Source organism: Pygocentrus nattereri, chromosome 9, assembly GCF_015220715.1.
Source record: "Pygocentrus nattereri isolate fPygNat1 chromosome 9, fPygNat1.pri, whole genome shotgun sequence".
Taxonomy (NCBI): domain Eukaryota; kingdom Metazoa; phylum Chordata; class Actinopteri; order Characiformes; family Serrasalmidae; genus Pygocentrus; species Pygocentrus nattereri.
In genome coordinates this window covers 6,410,647-6,429,447 of record NC_051219.1, presented here as the reverse complement: position 1 = coordinate 6,429,447, position 18,801 = coordinate 6,410,647, and the positions used below count along the sequence as shown (strand labels likewise).

Below are 18,801 nucleotides of genomic sequence, written 5' to 3'. Positions count from 1 at the left end.
TCTCATCTGAATAACAGACTGGTGATAATCTATTGTCTTAGTCCTGATCTTCCTCCAGTCTTCTGGTCTTGGAGTCGAGTTCAGTGTAAATGTTAGTGCAGAGATTTTGGAGTTTAGAGGAGCAACCGTTTGAAATCCAAAAGAAAAACAATCAGGAAGTGTGTGCGCGATATGACACGCGTAACTGTGTAATCATGACAGGAGTTAAGGAAGCTGAGTTTAAGGACAGTGTTATGAACATTACGTGACTCTGTAGCTAAAAAAACTCGTTGAAACAAGTCAGAAGAATGAGGGTTGAACTGTATATGATGTGATGACGCTGGTGTCTGTACACTTTCACTTTCAGTCTCTGAGTCTGCCGGATGTGTTTTGAGCGTCCAGCAGGAGTTTGCTACGTTTCCAACGTTTGCTAATAATTCGTTCTAGATGGACTTAAAATACGTGCTTTAAAAGCTGAAACAGCGACTAAGGAACACTGGAACACGCTGACCGCAGATGAAGACTCTCTGCGGGCTCGATAAATGTAGGCTGCGTAAAGACGCTGTGCGATTTTAACATGATCTGTCTTACGTTCTGTCCATGCAACTTCTAAACTAACCCGAATAGTAATCATTCAGGTTACGGACGATAAACCACTCGTTTTCCAAAACGGTGTGTCCAGGTAGAGCTTCCTGAAGAGAAACACTCGTGAGTGCTTTGAAAACTGTGAAGATGGCTTCCGGACAGTCTAGTAAGTCTCATATATCGTTTATTTGGCCGTCGTGTTCAATTTTTTCGGTTAATTCCCAACTTAACTACTTTTATTGTTGTTTGGGCGCGTTGCAAACACAAACTGGCGGCCGTGTATCTGTAACTGACGAGCTAGTTGTGCTGCTGCTGTTCTGTTCTGACATGGAAACACAGATTGTGTGAAATGCAATATGACTTCAAATCAGGTTTACATTTCTCCCAGCATGTCTTTTCTCCTGTTTGATTAATCAAGCAAAGAGCTTTCACTTGATATTCTGGTTCTCCTCGTCCATCATGAACGAAACCACCAATGATTAAGGCTGCATTATCAGCTGAGACGGAGCAGCTACTGCAACAGTCTGCATGCATTTCAACTGTTTTCTCTGGTGTTTCACTGAATATGTTGTGGTGCAGTTTCAGTTAAAGTAAAGGAGCGGCTAAAAAGTGCAGGAAGATACTTGCAGGAGGAGATCAGACAGAACACTAATGAAACGAGACACACGTTAGAACATCAGACTGTAGGACAGCTACACACAAACATCTCTCACATGTTTAAGAGTCAAATCAATCAGTCCGCTCTGCAGAAAAATAAAATATCAAATGATCCAAAAAAATTCTCACAAAATAAATCTTTTGCAGTGACCTCCCTCAGTTCCTTGCCCTAAACTCCACTGGAAACATTCCCTTTTATTTTATTTGATTTCATTTTATAATAATACTAAATTAATAAGTGATGACTGGAATGTGATAAAAGAATTGAATGTATTCATGTATGGAGTTTGCATGTTCTCCCCGTGTCTGCGTGGGTTTCCTCTTAGAAAATGTGTGTGTTTGTGTGCATTCATGTATTCAGCATTTTGCACAGACACAACTCGAAGAGCTCATGTTGATGTAACGGTAATGAATCCACTGACTCTGACGATGTGTCACAGACAGACTGATGTGTTTTATTGATCACTAATTTTTGGGTGAAAAAGCACCAACTCTCAACATACATTTCACAGACGCAAATTTTCATGACATCATCACAATCAGTGGATTTCTCATACAAACGTTTACTCCAACATGAGTTTTCTTAAACTGAGTTTCTGTAAGATGTGTATGCTGTATGCACAGGGAAGAGAAACAGTGCAAAAACAATTATGCAAAAACATCACGTGCAGAAACAATTGTCACATGTTTCTGTTGATGAAAGTCATATGTCACAAACATCAAACACCAAGCCAGAATAGAAGTGTAGATGATGTCTGGTTGCGCCCTAAACAAGATGAAGCTGGTATTGCATCAGCTAAAGGGGTAAATAAACTGTCAGTTGGGACTATGCTTCAAATATAAAAGCCCAGAACTTTAAGACTGGATAAGATCAGAAAATGTGGAAGAATGTGGCAGTAGTTTATTTATTTTTACTACATGCAGAGTTTTTGATTGAAAAATAAGAAAGCTTGCTGTGGATATGATGGGTCAACCTTTGAGTACAACAGAAGAGACCAATTAACGTGCAAACAGTTCCTTTGTGACTGGCTAAAATCTGACAAATAAACAAATCTGCTATGTGGTGAACAGGGGACCAAGGAGCATTCACAACAAATGATAGAAGTATTTAATAAAAAGCACAGATCAAGGTAAAAGTATAAAAGAAAATGATAGGTCAACATCCATTTGTGGCACACCTTCTCCAAAATAAAGAAATGGGACATGCATCATATGTATATTAGGTCATCCCTCCAAATTCTGTCCAAAAAAATTGGAGGCCTACAAATGGGGGAAAAAAGTATGATATTAATTAAAGTGTAACTGATCAGGTCACTGATGCTTCACAGCTCGTGTGCCAAAATCTAACTCATGTCATTATTTTATTGCTTGTCTCTCATCATTTACAGTAGCTCGAGTGCTGAAAGGAAATTAGAGTGAAATGTGAGTGAATGTGTAGAGTGAAATTGTGTACTTGAAAAAAAAAGTGCTCTGGTGTTGAATTCCCTCATGAATTCCTCTCAGTTGTTTGGTGCTGCCTGAATTTAGGTGAAGTCACATGTCAAACCCAAACTAAAGAAAAAGTTGGACAGTCTGCACCAACCAAGGCAGGTCAGAAAGCGATTCCCAGCTGAAATAAAGATTCTGATTGGCTCTGCCACTCAGTCTGTTCATGCTGCTCAGCTTCATGCAATTTGGAGAAAACTTGAGTTTTTTATTTGTGTCCTTGTACCTATTTCAGTGTATTTTATATTTTCTAACACAAGCTTATCTTTATAAGAACCAACAGTGCTTGTATGTGCCCCTCCCTACCCCCAAAGCTTGAAAACACAACTAGAAAACTGTATAAAATCTCAATCATGCCATGCCATAACATACCCAGAACCATCTGTGTATGAAAGGCTATAAAAGTCATTATCTTGGTGTGTCTTGTGTTTTGTGTGTTACAGGTGGAGGTCAGAGTGAAGAGCTGCTAGCAGCACTAATAGGAAGCAGAAAAGCTGTGAAATATGGAAAAGACAACCTTCTCTTTGGCAAAGATAAACAAGACAACCTAAAACCAATGAAAGTAGCTAGCCACCTGTCTGTGGTCAACATGATGAAGCTAATTAAAACTACAGAGAGTTGCCCTTTTCAAAAAGAGATTAATGCCTTTTTATTGGTAATTAAACTGCCAAGTGCATCACAATGCAAATGGTACAAAATTAATAAATGTATTGAAAAAGCAAAAATTACAATGGATCATATCCAGAGACATTATGGAGAGACAGCACTAGCTAACACAATGATCCTTTTTACCAGAGGAAATAATCCAGTAAGTGATTTTGAACAGAGCCCAGACATCCAAAATCTCCTTAAGAAATGTAGTGGAGTAACGTACACTTGCTGTAAACGAATGAAGAATCATCAAGAAATCTCAGAGTTGGTTGACAAAATCAAGTCCATTACTCAGCATAAGGATAACAGGCCTCAGGAACAGAATAGTATGAGGAACAAAGAAGAACATGAAGAAGACGGAAATCTCAAAGAAGAAAAGCTAAACAACAAACTCAGAGGTAAATAGAGTTTCATTCAGGCTTAACTAAGTGGTCAAAATAACCAGGGAAAGGTATTTTGTATTTTATGTCACTAACTTGCATGAAAAAGGTGCATTTTCAAGTGTATTCTTTAACTAAATGCTGTTTTGAAAGACTTCAGCTCATGTCAGGGGTGAAAACATTTTAATGTACGTTGTAAACTGTGTGAGTAGAGTTTACAACAATACAATAATGCAATAATACATCAGCAGGTCTACTTCACACTGAGTCTCAGGTTCATGCAGGGATCTGATAATACATTTTCAGTGCAGAACATTTAGGAGTAAATGTTCAGTTTAATGTTTGTTTCGTAAAGTTTTGGTTTACCATAATTTTTGTTTCATTGTGTCTTTTTTGAAAATAGGAGACATGACAATGCAGGGGCTGAATAACACAGAAATTATAGAAGAGGAACGGACAGTGGACGAGACAAAGGCTATTCAAGCCTGTCAATGGGATGGTAAGCAAGACGAAAGCAGACAATCAGAAAACCAGCTCTTCAGTAAACAGGAATATCAGGAACAATCGGGAAGGACATCAGCCACAGGAAGAGGTACACATGATGAAAGGACCTGTCCTGAACAGTTTGGTGTTTTCCCTAATCCAACAACCTGATTGAGGTCATTCAAGTCAAGGGCTTGAGCATAGTGTTTTAGAACAGGGAAAATATTAAACAGTGCATATCTTTAGCTGTCCAGGTCTTGATTAGGATTTGGGATGTCTTCTCAATAATAATGTTGTTTTCTCATTTCTCCTTATTGCTGTATTCCTGATTCTATTACTGCTTTGTTACATGCATTGATGTTTTTCATAAACAATGCAGAATTTTGCAGAATTTATTGCTCAGCACTACTCTACATATAAAAAGATTGATACATATTTCTACACAAAAACATACACGTGTGCATATTATAAATTTATAAACTTTAGTCTTTATTTAACACTGTTAAAAAATATTAGTATGTATTATTCATTGTTGAGACATCAGATGAAATATCTGAACACACTGGTGAAACTGGTTGAATAAGAGAGAATTTTATAAGCAAATGTATAAATTAGTTGTTACAGTTGTAAGATTGACAATCTGAGTCTGATCTGAAAAAAAAAGTATCTCCATTTTTTTCACTTTGTATTTATTTTTTTTACCTTATACAGTAGAGACAGACAGAACTGTACAGCATTCAACAAAACAGGAAGACAACAATATGAGGAAGCAAGAGGAACATGAAGAAGATGGAAGTCTCGAAGAAATGCAAAACAACGAGCTCAATGGTATACAGAGTTTTTTTTTCAGGTTTAACTGATTGATCAAAATAACCAGTAAAATGTATTTTAGGTCATTAAAACATCTCATATCAAAATCATAAAAACTTACAACAGGTGTATTTTTAACACTTTAACATTATACATATATACATGTTTGCACAAATATACATGTATATAGATAATCAAATCATTATGTTTTAAACAGTTGTTCTGTTGTCAGAACAGTTCTATTATGAAAGTAATCATTCATGGGCTGTTTTTGGAAATGTATCAGAAATATTAATCTAAGACAGTCAAACAACAGTCTCAAAATACAGTGGGGCAAAATAGTGTTTAGTCAGCCACTGATTGTGCAAGTTCTCCTATTTAGAAAGATGAGAGAGGTCTGTAATTTTCATCATAGGTTCACTTCAACTATGAGAGACAAAATGAGACAAAAAAATCCAGGAAATCACATTGTAGGAATTTTAAAGAATTTATTTGTAAATTATGGTGGAAAATAATTATTTGGTCACCCACAAACAAGCAAGATTTCTGGCTCTCATAGACCTGTAACTTCTTCTTTAAGAAGCTCTTCTGTCCTCCACTCCTTACCTGTATTAATGGCACCTGTTTGACCTCGTTATCTGTATAAAAGACACCTGTCCACAGCCTCATACAGTCAGACTCCAAACTCAACCATGGCCAAGACCAAAGAGCTGTCGAAGGACACCAGGAAGAAAATTGTAGACCTGCACCAGGCTGGGAAGAGTGAATCTATAATAGGCAAGCAGGTTGGTGGGAATAAATCAACTGTGGGAGCAATTGTAAGAAAATGGAAGACATACAAGACCACTGATAATCTCCCTCGATCTGGGGCACCACGCAAGATCTCATCCCGTGGGGCCAAAATGATCATGAGAACAGTGAGCAAAAATCCCAGCACTACACGGAGGGACCTGATGAATGACCTGCAGAGAGCTGGGACCAAAGTAACAAAGGTTACCATCAGTAACACACGACGCCGAGAGGGACTCAAATCCTGCAGTGCCAGGCGTGTCCCCCTGCTTAAGCCAGTACATGTCCAGGCCCATCTGAAGTTTGCCAGAGAGCATATGGAAGATCCAGAAGAGGATTGGGAGAATATCATGTGGTCAGATGAAACCAAAATAGAACTTTTTGGTAAAAACTCAACTCATTGTGTTTGGAGGAAGAAGAATGCTGAGTTGCATCCCAAGAACACCATACCTACTGTGAAGCATGGGGGTGCAAACATCATGCTTTGGGGCTGTTTTTCTGCAAAGGGGACAGGACGACTGATCCGTGTTAAGTGAAGAATGAATGGGGCCATGTATCGTGAGATTTTAAACCAAAACCTCCTTTCATTAGTGAGAGCATTGAAGATGGAATGTGGCTGGGTCTTCTGCCCCACTGTATATGCCAAGATTAGGTAGGCCTGTGAGTCTGCCTAATAAAGTGTTCACTGACAGTGCATACTGCACATTATAAATTGAGAACATTTGTACTAAATGTTAGTGCTAGTAGTATCATTGTTAAGAGCCTGGCATTCTATCCACTCCATTGTAAATCTATGTTCTCATGTAGCTATTTATTGTGTTTTGCACAGGTGACAGAACATGGGTTCCTGCATTAAGTAATGAAAACGCAGAACAACACAAGGTAATGAAATAGCTTCAATACTAAACAAAACAAAACAACATATGACACATTCCTTCAAACATTTCGAGCATAAATGTTCAAAGACAACATTCTTTTTTCCTACTTTAGCCCTATTTGCATACTTAAGCCAGGTTTACCTAAAATACTTTGGATGTATCCTCAGCACAAAAGAGTCTCCTTATTTTTGTGAAAATACAAAAAAATTAGTTATAGTTTGGATCTAAGAATTAGCAGTATCCCTTTCGTTCATGCCATATATAGGTAACAAAGCTATCCATCATGACCAAAAAAAATCTTAGGCATGAGTTTTGTTATATCAACAAGTAATTTACTCAGTCATACATACATAAAAAATTGCTACATGCTGCAAATGGCTTAACAATATGCAGCCTGAATAAGGAGAAACTCTATTTATTCAAGAATTGTTTAAAAAGTAGTATTTTTACAACTAGAAACTTCAGTCCACTTCAAGTTTCTTCATATATTTTAGGGCAAACTGACGAAAACGGGCATTTATGGAAAAGTTTTTTCCATATTTACAAAATTACAGATGTGTCTAGACAGATTACATTACATAACATATATTACATTAAATCTTAATAAATTTATGAGAGAGAAATTTGATAAAAAATCTCTCATTTTTTAAACACATTTGACCATTTTTACTACAAACTTTAATTTAGGGCCTGTTGTTTCTGAATATTTTTTAATTGTACGTAATATATTAATGGCACACCAAATATCTTTCTGAAATGCTCTGAATAAAAGCTTCTTTTTAAAAAGGTGCCTGTGGTTGTAGAGAACCTGTCACAGAGGAGGGCATCCAGCAGAAATACACAACAACTTCACAGTTCACAGGACAGTACCAAAGAGATACCTGTGGATAGTGCTGAGGAACTTCTGCAGAGATTTGGACTGCAGAATTTCTATCCCAACAAACTTAATATGGATGCTGTCCTGTGTGTAGAAAGATCAAAGGAAACACTTCAGACAGAAAGCAGTGTGGCTTTTAATTACCTGCAGAAGCTGCTGATGCTGAACTACAGAGCAAGATTCATAACAGAAGAAAAGAACAACCCAGATATAATTTTTCCTATTATATCAAGAGAGGACTATGAAAGCAAAAAATACACTGACAATGATAGTTTGTTTGGAGACATAGAGGATGATGTCAACAATCAGTCCAATCAAATTCACCCAATGGACGTCCAGATGGCAGTTTTCCACTGTGCAGACAGTTTCCTGAGGCAGTACATGGTGACTAAACTCTCCTCCTGCCAATACGCTCTGCCTCTGCTTGTGCCCAGTCCTACATCTACAGACATTGAACTCCCTCTCTGGACCTTTCGGCAGATCAAGAAGACCTGGAAGTCAGTTGGTGGTCTCAGCACATCATTGCCAGTCTGTCAGATTAAAGCTCCAATGGTGTTTTTCTGCAGGCTGGGCTCTGTTTCCACTTCCAAATCCCAGCTGCTGAATTCTGTGATTAACCCAAAGCACAACATTTTCTTCCACAGAGACAGTCCAGGCAGCAGCAGGAACTGCCTGTTCATGGAGGGGCTGGTGGAGATTGCCTGGTACTGTCCTGCAGGAAACACTGATGACCTTTTCAGTGAATGCCTCGCATTCTGCAATCTTCATGGAGATGCTTCAGAGCACATAGAACAAAGAGAGTTTATGATTGAACAGGCCACAGTCATTATTGTCCTGATGCAAAATTTGGAGCTTGATGAGAAAGGCAAGGAGTTGTTATTGAAGCTTCACAAGTCTTCAAAACCTTTAATCTGTGTTGTCAGTGATCTACAGAAAGGTCCTCTTAAGATGGGAACTAAGTATAATGTGAAAATTGGACTCAAAGACAGGAATAACGCTGAGTTACATAAGGAACTGATAACTACCATTAAAGTATGTTTGAAGAAATGTGATTCAAGTCCCACTTTCAGCCTTATGGAAATCTCAGAACTGACTAAAAGCTATAAGTTCAGAATTGATGAAGACAATGAGGAATGCCAGGAAGGAAAGACTGGAGCTCTGGGGATCATAAAGCTGCTGAAAGGAGAAGACATCTCCCAAATCAAGGCCACTTTCCTGGCTTGTCAGGGGAAACTGTGGCAGGAGTGGAGCAGAAAGAAGAAGCAGCTTTATCGCTTGTATGGAGATGTGGAACAGACCAAGAGCAAAATACAGGAGGAAATGAAGTCACTACGCAAACAACAAAGAGAGTCTTCACTTGAATTTATCACCACTGTTTGTGAAAATTTAAATTCCAAGTCAGTTACAAAGAAAATGTACTTTGTGAGATGGCTTGGAGTCTACCTGGACATCTCATTTTCAGAGAAGCTTTCAGAAGTTACTCAGCAATATTACAAACAGTTGTCTGCAGTACATCTTTTTAAACAAAAGAGAGAAGTAAGTGATGATTTCAGAAAAAAGGAGGAAGAACTTGAAAAATTATCAGAGAAGGTGGATGTAGTGACACTTGGTCTGGAGCACATAGTGAGAGAAATGGGTCAGATTTATGAGGCCTGGGCTGAAACTCCTGACAGAATGACAGCAGAGGTTTCTATTCTCCCTGTTCTGGCTGCAGACCTCCTGATCTCTGGACATCCACTGGAGCTGATGGATGGAGATGCTGCTCATGTCCCTCTGACCTGGATAGAGTCTGTTCTGGACAAGGTCACTGAGAGCCTGGGGGACCAGAGAGTGTTCGTGCTGTCTGTTCTGGGTCTGCAGAGCTCAGGAAAGTCCACCATGTTGAACGCCATGTTTGGGCTGCAGTTTGCTGTGAGTGCTGGCAGGTGCACAAGGGGAGCTTTCATGCAGCTGATCAGAGTGAAAGAAGAGGTTAAAGACCAGCTGAAGTTTGACTACCTGCTTGTGGTCGACACAGAGGGGCTTCAGGCTTTAGAGCTGGCTGGAAAATCAAGAATGAATCATGACAATGAACTGGCCACTTTCATCATTGGCCTGGGAAATATGACCCTGATAAATGTATTTGGTGAAAATCCTGCAGAAATACAGGAAGTCCTTCAAGTCGCTGTTGAGGCCATACTTAGAATGAATAAAGTGAGACTGAATCCAAGCTGCATGTTTGTGCATCAGAATGTGACCGACATCACAGCTGCAGAAAAAAATATGGAGGGAAGCAGACGTCTGCTAGAGAAACTGGATGAAGTTGCAGTTTCAGTTGCTAAAACAGAGGGTTATGATTTAAAATGCTTCAGTGATGTGATCAAATTCAACATACAGACAGATGTGCATTACTTTGCCCAGCTGTGGGAGGGAAACCCCCCCATGGCTCCCCCAAACCCACGTTACAGTGAAAATATTGAAAATCTGAAACAGGCCATTCTCAAAGCTGCAGCAGGAAAGAACTGTCTAAAACTCTCAGAGCTCAAAGTCCGTATTAAAGACCTGTGGAGTGCAGTGCTGAATGAAGACTTTGTGTTCAGCTTCAAGAACACACTGGAAATATCAGTATACAGGAGATTGGAGGTCATGTATGGGAACTGGACGTGGTCTCTTAGGAAAGCCTCACTGGTTATTGAGAACAAACTACGCAATAGGATAGAAAATGCAAAACAACTATCGATCAGTCACAGAATGATCCATGAAGAAATAAATGTGACTTTCAGTAACATATTAAGAGAAATGGAAAAGTTCTTTACAAAAGACAAAGACACAAAGATCCTTTCTCAGTGGAAGGAAAGAACTGAAAAAAAAATTCAAGAGCTGACAAATAGCCTAGCTGAAGAGACTAAAATGAGGTTAGACCGAGCAGTACAGCAGAAAAAAAAAGGGACAAAGCTAGATGAATTAAAATCACAGTATGAGGAAGAGCTGTTAAACAAGAGTAAAGATTTGGCTTCTACACTGAAAGATAAGGCCATGAATGAGCTGGACTTCAAAAGAGAGTTTGACTCAATGTGGGGAAAATGGCTTTCAGATCTGAGGGTAGAAACGCCTCCAACTAAAGACGTCAATGTAGAGCAGGAAGTGATGAACATACTGAGTTCATATTTTGAACGTCGCACCATTTATTCCAACACAGACACTGGACATTACACAGAGATTTATAACAGAAGAGATTATTCTGACTATGTCACAGTGAAGAAAGGCATGTTTGGCATTTCATATTATAGTTTGGACACCAAAGATCATGACTCAGTCAGAAAGCTAGTGCAGCAGACAGTGAGAGAAGCCGAGGAGATCATTAGAACTAAACCAGTGGACAAAACAGGCTACAGTGACGCTTACACACAGGAGATTGTGAACTGTGTGAAGAAGAGAGTGGCAGAGTTTAAAGCTGAGAAATTCACCCTGAAGAATGAATTCACAGTGGATCTGTCTCTGTATATCTGTTCCATTGCAGTAAGAAGGTTCACTGATCTTCACAAGGTCTTCAGAGACGCTAATGATCCTGTGATTTACCTGGAAAATAAGAAAGGAGAATTTTTCTCCATCTTCAAGAAGCAATGTGAAGGAGCAACAGCCACTGCTGTGTTTGCAGACTTTGTCTGTAACAAACTCAAGCCGTCTATCCTGCAGTCTGTCTATGATCAAACTGCCATTGATGCAGCTGGAGAAATGAGAGCAAACTTCCCAGCATTCAATGGAAACAGGTCAAACCTGGAAAAACACATCCTGCTTGATCTGGCAGAAGCTGAAAGCTTTGACAGATTCATCACCTACATCGAGGATCCAAAGAAACACTTTTCAGATTTTATAGAAACAAAATTTAAAGAGCAAATTCTGGAAGGGAGAAACCCCAGAATACTGGACATTCTGAGGAACGCTGCAAACATGAAGCAGTTCAGTGTTTCCACAGCCATCCAGAAGGCCACAGAGGAAACTAAACAGAACAAAGGAGATGTGAATGAGTGGCTAAAGATATTTTCACTGGAGCTTCAGGTTGAGATTAAATTTGTTCTGCAAGACCTGAAAGGGGCTTACTACCAAGAAATCACTGACATAGACTTTTTTCACAACATGATAAATAAAGCCCTACAGAGTGTTTTTAATGAAACAACCAGCTGCTTTGACAACATCTCTTCAGTCAGGATGAATGTGTTCAGCCAGAGACCAGAAGATATTCTGAAAAACCAGTTGTGTGGGTGTTGGGTTCAGTGTCCCTTCTGTGCAGCTATTTGTACAAACACCATAGAAGGACATGAAGGGAAACACAGTGTTCCTTTCCACAGACCTGGTGGAGTCAGTGGGAGGTCATGGCACAAGACAGACAATCTGACTATAGACATCTGCACCAGTTTAGTAGCTAGTGATGCTAAAATAGTCCTGCCAGATGGAAAGCGGATCCATTACAAGAAATTCAGAAACTCAAACTATGCCTGTTGGGGCATCACGCCTGACACTTCAGAACAGGCCTATTGGAAATGGTTTGTGTGTCGGTTTCAGGAAGACTTGGAGAAATACTATGGCAAAACTTTTGAGGGAAAAGGAGAGATTCCTAAAGTTTGGAGGAACATCACTAATCAAACGGCCAAAGAAAGTTTGAAGAACAGAATTTGATATAATGATATAATCTCCCACCTATTTTTATATTCTTTCTTTTTGTTATTAATACTAATTTCTCAACACTGCACATCTAATAAAGCTCTGACTTCAGACATATTTTAAAGGAACACATCTTGTAAAGAAGATGTGAAGAAGATACTCAGACTTGTTAATTTGTATCACTGCAAAAAAACAGTAACAGACTTAATAAAGAAATGATTTTATATTATATAATTCCATTACTGGCTGCATGCCATTTGGAGGCATAGACATATAGATGACCATGTGAAGATGGCACACACCTCTAGGGATGGGACTGTTCATTGTTGTGTCTGTTGTTGGTTTAATATAGATATATGTGTTTAGCATGTTATTTTGTGTCTTGGGTTATGAGTGTTTTGTATTAGGGGTTGGCCACCATTAGTAGAGGTAAAGAGCCAATTGTGACCATCACCATTGTTTTCATGGTTTTTTATGTGCCTTTCTGCCTGACATCTCAATAAAGAGCACTACAGCAGAATCATGGCCTCCCTGTGTCTCACTCTATGCAATTGCCACAACACTTAACAAAGCATTACCCTGTTTTATGCAAATAAGGTGGGTCTAATTATAATCTGGATCTAATCTGTTTCTGTATGAAGAACTCGCTCAAAAAGTGATTGAGAAATGATCTTTTCAGTTTGACATTATACTGTACATCTTACTATTACACAGATATATTATACTGTAGGATCAAATATTTTAGAGTTGTATGCTAAATGGAATGACAAGTTTTATGTCCTGTCACACATCTAATACAATTGGTACAGACCCTGTAGATTTCTGCTTAGTTTTTAACTGCTGAATTAAATCAAGCATGTTTGAGGAGAAAATTCACCAAAATATGCAGGATTCTGGCCCTACAGAATCCTGACACCGAGCTAATAAAACAAAACATGACCAAGCCCTATCTTGATATAATTTGTTTTACATGAGGAGGTGGGGTAATGCATTTTTTACTGATGTTTCTCAGTGATTTTAGTCCAGTTCAAATGCATCATGTCACTCATTTTTACAAACTGTGCACTCCTACATCAGTAAAGATTTCAGAACATTTTACCTTCTGTTAAAACCTGAAGAAATAATTTCAGAAGAAATCAAAAACCCAAGCTCAGTGTGTTATTAATGAAAAAATTACATTTTTTTGAAGTTTTCTACTGTTTTCTGGAGTGAAGATGTTGCATAAATCGAGTACCCACTCATTTCTCTGTCGTTTATATCCTGTGCAAATCATTCATAATCATTACAGTTCCCGTCCGAATAGAGCTTCAAAAAGTTAGAAGTGACCTTTTTCTTCTAGAAGACAGAATCTATGTCATAAAAATTTATCTTAAAGGAAACTGTAGTAGTATATACAGTGCAGTGCAGGTACAGTACATCACAACCAGAGAGCGATCAGCTAGTAGCACTGATTTTAATTCTTTGTAAACTGATGGAGCCTAATGATGGAGTTTAGTGAAATGTCAAAGGGATTTAGGAAAGTGAGGTCTACAGTGGATTCTGTAATATATAATATGCAATATTTCAACAGAGAAAAGTATATGACTTTTTTTTTCAAGGAAAGTGCATTTAATTTAATGAAGATGTACACGTATAATTAATTAGATTAGAATTATCATCAGCCTTTTTTAGAGGGAATGAGCTTTTTTTTTTTTTGCCATAGCCAATTAACCATTGTTGATTGTTTCCCTTTAAATATATGGTATAGGTTGTTAAGGAATAAAGCACAGGGTTTCACAGTATGCAGATGATTGTTAGAATATGAAATAGTTACAAATTAAGTTTTCTAAATGCTTCATGATCAACATCACTGCCCTCATTGAGAATAGGAAAGCTGATCTCCAGCAGTAGAGTAATTAATCACTTTCTCCCAGGTTTATCAAAATTAATATTTTATCAAATTTCTATGCACCTTGAATTAGTAAGAGAATTCTATACATACCAAGAGAACATGGCAACCTTGTGATTTTTTTCCATTACTATTTGTCTCCCAGGAAAGAAATTTCATAAACTGAATTCATGTTGTACAAGGTTAAAATTCACTGAGCTCTTCAGTATGACCCATTCTACTGTCAGTGTTTGTCTATGGAGATAGCATGGCTTTGTGCTTCATTTTATAAACCTGTTAGCAATGAGAAAAACATCTGAACTCAACACAAACCTTTGAACATTAAAAGTGTATTAAAAGTTTATGAAAAGATGGGAAGACTGTGAAAATGAAATGGTGTCAAAACATTTTCTAAGCCATCATTGATTATTGGTGTAGCATGCAGGGGATTCAATTTATTACTTATTACTTATACAATTTATTACTTCAATTTATTTATTATTTATCACTTAACTGACTAAACCAAGGAACAGCTCCAGGGAGTGCTAGAGGGTGCAGAAGCCCCCCTGAAAATTGTTCAGCATCCCCATTAGAAACACTTTCATTTGCCACCATTACAACCTATTTTTTGTTTAAACTTTCACTCGTCCATCATGGCTGTAGCACCGCATGTGCTACCCAGGGCTTAAGGACGACACTGAAAGCAGCAGCCATTACTTTAATTTCACACCAAACAAAGTAAATAAAACAATAAAACACATTTTAGTGGCTTCAGCAAATCTTTTCAGCTCTTGTTAAAGCAAGCTTTTCAGCTCTGTCTTCAGTTCTTTTGCTGTTGCTGCTGCAGCTGCTGCTTGCTCTCTCTCAGCTCTTTTTAAAAGGTGCTCACTCTGCCAACCAGACCAGCATCAGCTGGCTCTCTTTAAGGGCCTGGCTGCGTAACAGGGGGCGGGAACCTTCCTCTGGTGCCTCTCGTGGCCTGCACCAGTCCTTGTCCTTCTCCTCCCGCCGTCATTCTCGCATGAGCTTGGGCTTTGCACTCCGCTCCTCCACACTCACGACTCTCCCTGAGGCGTCCTCACCCAGGTTCATTATCACAGGTGTTTGGGCCCATCTTCTTTCCAGCTCTCGTCATTGTCGGGGCCCACGGGGCAGCGCATGACACAATGGCATAAAAGCCAGTCAATCTGTCACTCACTAAATATTCTTGATAAAACATTATCACACTTATTATATTAAAACAAAAAATGTGTACTTTCTGCTTGTAGCTTGTTCAGTCAGACAAATGAAAATAAACCTCCCTCCATCTCTACTTCCGGTTCTGCATCAGTTTGAAGGTTGCCGTGTGGCCCAGCCAATCAGAAATAAGTTCTGTGGTTTTGTGTAATTAAGTAAAACATTTGTTTTGTACCAAATGGTTTGTCAACTTTACAAAAACATTTCTTGTGATATTCACATAAACAATTTGTGTTTCTTGCTAAAAAGTAATTTCATTGCTTAGAACATCCATCCATCCATCCATCCATCCATCCACTTTCCAAGCCGCTTCTCCGTCAGGGTCGCGGGCTTAGAACATATTTATTTCAAACTGAAATAAAATATATTAGATCTAAGCAAGTAGAATCGATGGATTCCATATATGTAACATTGATGTGATTTAATTAAGTTAAGCGATCAAAGAACAAATCTTGCGTGATAAAGGCATTCCACAGGAGGATTTGGGCAGGAAAGCTTGGCAGCTGATATTGCTGAGTACGATTGGGAGTTTTTAAACAGGTAAGCATAATTCATGTTAAAGTTTCATATTATTTAAGTGTTGTGTTCTTAATCCTGTCAGCTGTAGACTGTACAGCCGCTATATATACACAAAGAAAGACAGAAGCGTCGTTAGCTCTCCTTCCAGTTCAGTATGAAACCCACCAAAGCAACGTTAGGGGAGAGAGGAGCTAGCCCTCAAACCAAAACATTCTTTGGAACAGCTGCGGGGTGGGGGAGGCGTGTTGGGGGGCGATTAAAATGTCTTTACATTAACCTTCATTGAAAGCAAAGAAAGTTTTACCCTCTCCTGTAAAGTTACCATTTTGTGGATACTTATTTTTCTTTGGACAAGGACTATAAGTAGGAAATGTATGGCCCTCGCCTTCAAGTTCAGTGTGAAACGATGCCAAACGGCGTTGTTTTTGAAATAGATATCTATAGGCCCTCGCCTTCAGTGTTACCAAGTAGGTTACTGCCCATCAGTTTTACCAAGTAGGTTCCAAATATTAAACCATTATCGAGTGAAACATAGATATTATGGTAATAATAATCGCTTTCCCTGCATATATGAAAGCTGCTCATGCAGTTTTAGGACATGGGACGTGCTTTTAATTCACTTGCATACATGTCATGTGACCGAAACCAGTCATCAGTCAGAGAGCAGTATATTTAGGAGATGCCAGTCTTAAGTTAACTGTTACAAAACATGTTTGCCCACTGTCTGTTTTATGTTTTAATCCTTGAGGATGATGTTGATGCTGGCAGAGAGTGCATCATAAAAGGACTCTGCATGTACCTCAATGAGGACCCTAAGGATCTGGTGCAGGAGTACATGGTGAGTGTGCAAAAGTAGGTGGTGCTTTTGCCACATCTTAAAAAATGAATGTTCATATAAACATGTTCAAAAAAGTAATACGTAATAAGAACTTAATTTTGCTGAACATACCCGTGTTGTCCTATTATTCCAAAAAAGCAGCATATTTATTGGAACTGGCCAGCAAAAAAGTTTAATCGTCTAGTTTTACATTAGAGAACAGATTAAATTAAAACTAAAATTTGACTTAAGTTTAATTAATTAGTAACGTTTTTCCACATCGTCTGGGACTGCGGAGCAGAGGACAGGGAGCTCTGGGTCCCGACATAACCGTATTCAGTGATTATCGTATTAGATGTTTACAAGCCAAGTGAGATGCTGCTGCTAATTGCTGCATTTCTTAGCCCTGAGCTAATGGTTGAATGTCATTTTTAAAACTGTAATTTCTTAATAAGGAGCCTAGAAGAATCTAGAATCTATTTTCCTTTATCCAGGACATGACTGAGGCCAACACAGTGGTGGGCATCTATGTTGCCAGAGAGACTCCCGGCAGTAACTCTTCTGATGTGGGAGTGATCCTCGAGGGTGTGGTGGTGCTTCACGACCTGGAGAATGTGGCCCTTGCAACTGCCATGCTGTTTGGAGTTTTTTACATCTTAAATATGAGGTACCCCTCGAAGCTGCACTACACCATGGAAGTCATTCAAAAGATAATAGTGGAGTGCAGCCGATCTATCAAGAAAGTCCCAAAGCTTGAAAACTAAAGTACACCAGTTAGGAGAACCGTGTTGTTTTTGCTTCACCCTTCCTGTAAAGAAGGGCAGTTCTGCATTCGTGGACTGAGCAATGTGGCTGGTTTTATAGACGTTTGTTTTAATTACTGTGAAATTTTAAGTCTATTTGATTGTTGATTTGTGTTGTGTTTGCTGTTTTACAGTTGTAATTACTGTGCAGTTCTCTACATATTTGATAACACTGTTTTATTGATATGTGATATGTGAAGAATAATGACTATGTTGCTGTCTGCTGAGCTTTGCGTTTTATTTTTTCTAGTTGAAAAGATTTGACATTTTAATGGGTACACCTGCTGTTCTGTTTCTGGAATAAAAGTTTTATAACAAAACTGCTTCTTGTTCTCAATGAAAGAATTTGATATTAGGAATGATCAAAAAAAATGTAAGGTATTAAACAAGACGATACTTGCTGAAATTTGGATTTTTAATCATCTTTATATTTAATTTATAAATTAACCGTTTTTAAATTGATGGAATTTAAATTTTACCATTTTGAAACATTTATATGGAAATATAAAAATACTCTTAAAATTGTAATATTGATATAGTTGTGATTAAATAATGTTGAGGGTGGACTACATGGTCTTGGAATAAAATAATCAAATTTAATTTATTAAATCAAATTTCAGTAGCTTTGTATCAACACAGTACTTGTGTTGATTAAACACACATAGCTTGTCTTGATTTTAACTGTGAATTGTTAAATCAACACAAAGAACAAGTGCTGAAAGAACATAAATAGTTTATTTTGATTGAACACAATTGTGTAAGTTGCTGCCAAACCAAACAATATGTGTGCAACCAATGTCCACTATTGAATAAATCCAATTTGTCATTTTTTTCAGTGTTGGGCAACAAGACTTCCATTTCTCTTTCATTTTTCCATTAAATGGTGGGAGTCCTGTACAGGTGTCTCTCCTTCATATCAGTTCAGTTTTTTTGGTCAAATATACAAATACTTGTCATAAATGTCAAAAATCCTCACTAAATGTCAGAACTAGGCCACATATTCTCAACATTCATGCTCCATATTTCCTGTCTTTATAATTTTAACTACCACCGCCTGATTTCTGAGCTTCTGTGCCTTTAATTAGCAAAACATGAACCCTTATTCCATTGTTGTTTGTTTGATATTTAATTTTATGATTCGATGTGAAATTGTGAAACAGAAGTATTTCTTGATTATTTTTTTTTCACAGACAATAACAGAACCAAAGGCGAGAAGACCCATTTTTCGTTTTTCAATACTGGATTTTGAAATGAAAATCAAATGATGATCAGAAGGACCCGTCATTGCATTGTTTGTTCAGGAGGCGATAAAGTTGAACTGATAAGTGAATCATTCATTTCATG

At 38.2% G+C, this 18,801-nt stretch overlaps 1 protein-coding gene across 2 annotated transcripts; it reads left to right on the top strand.

Moving 5' to 3' along the window:
- Positions 1–359: 359 nt before the first annotated feature.
- Positions 360–12,735, top strand: LOC108411831 (interferon-induced very large GTPase 1-like). Of its 2 annotated transcripts, XM_017683591.1 has the most exons (7): positions 360–523; positions 618–730; positions 3,150–3,755; positions 4,141–4,329; positions 4,932–5,048; positions 6,649–6,701; positions 7,485–12,735. In XM_017683591.1, the coding sequence occupies exons 2-7, from the start codon at positions 712–714 to the stop codon at positions 12,228–12,230; spliced, it is 5,730 nt and encodes a 1,909-aa protein (XP_017539080.1). In that variant the 5' UTR covers positions 360–523; positions 618–711; the 3' UTR covers positions 12,231–12,735. The 2 variants fall into 2 exon arrangements, with proteins under 2 accessions (XP_017539080.1, XP_017539078.1); XM_017683589.1 differs by having other exon boundaries at positions 360–730.
- Positions 12,736–18,801: the final 6,066 nt, after the last annotated feature.

Bases quoted from the DNA above. Each gene is read 5' to 3' on its own strand.
- LOC108411831 (XM_017683591.1), top strand. The intron at 3,756-4,140 runs GTAAATAGAGTT...TTTTGAAAATAG, and splicing joins GCTAAACAACAAACTCAGAG to GAGACATGACAATGCAGGGG. The intron at 5,049-6,648 runs GTATACAGAGTT...TGTTTTGCACAG, and splicing joins GCAAAACAACGAGCTCAATG to GTGACAGAACATGGGTTCCT.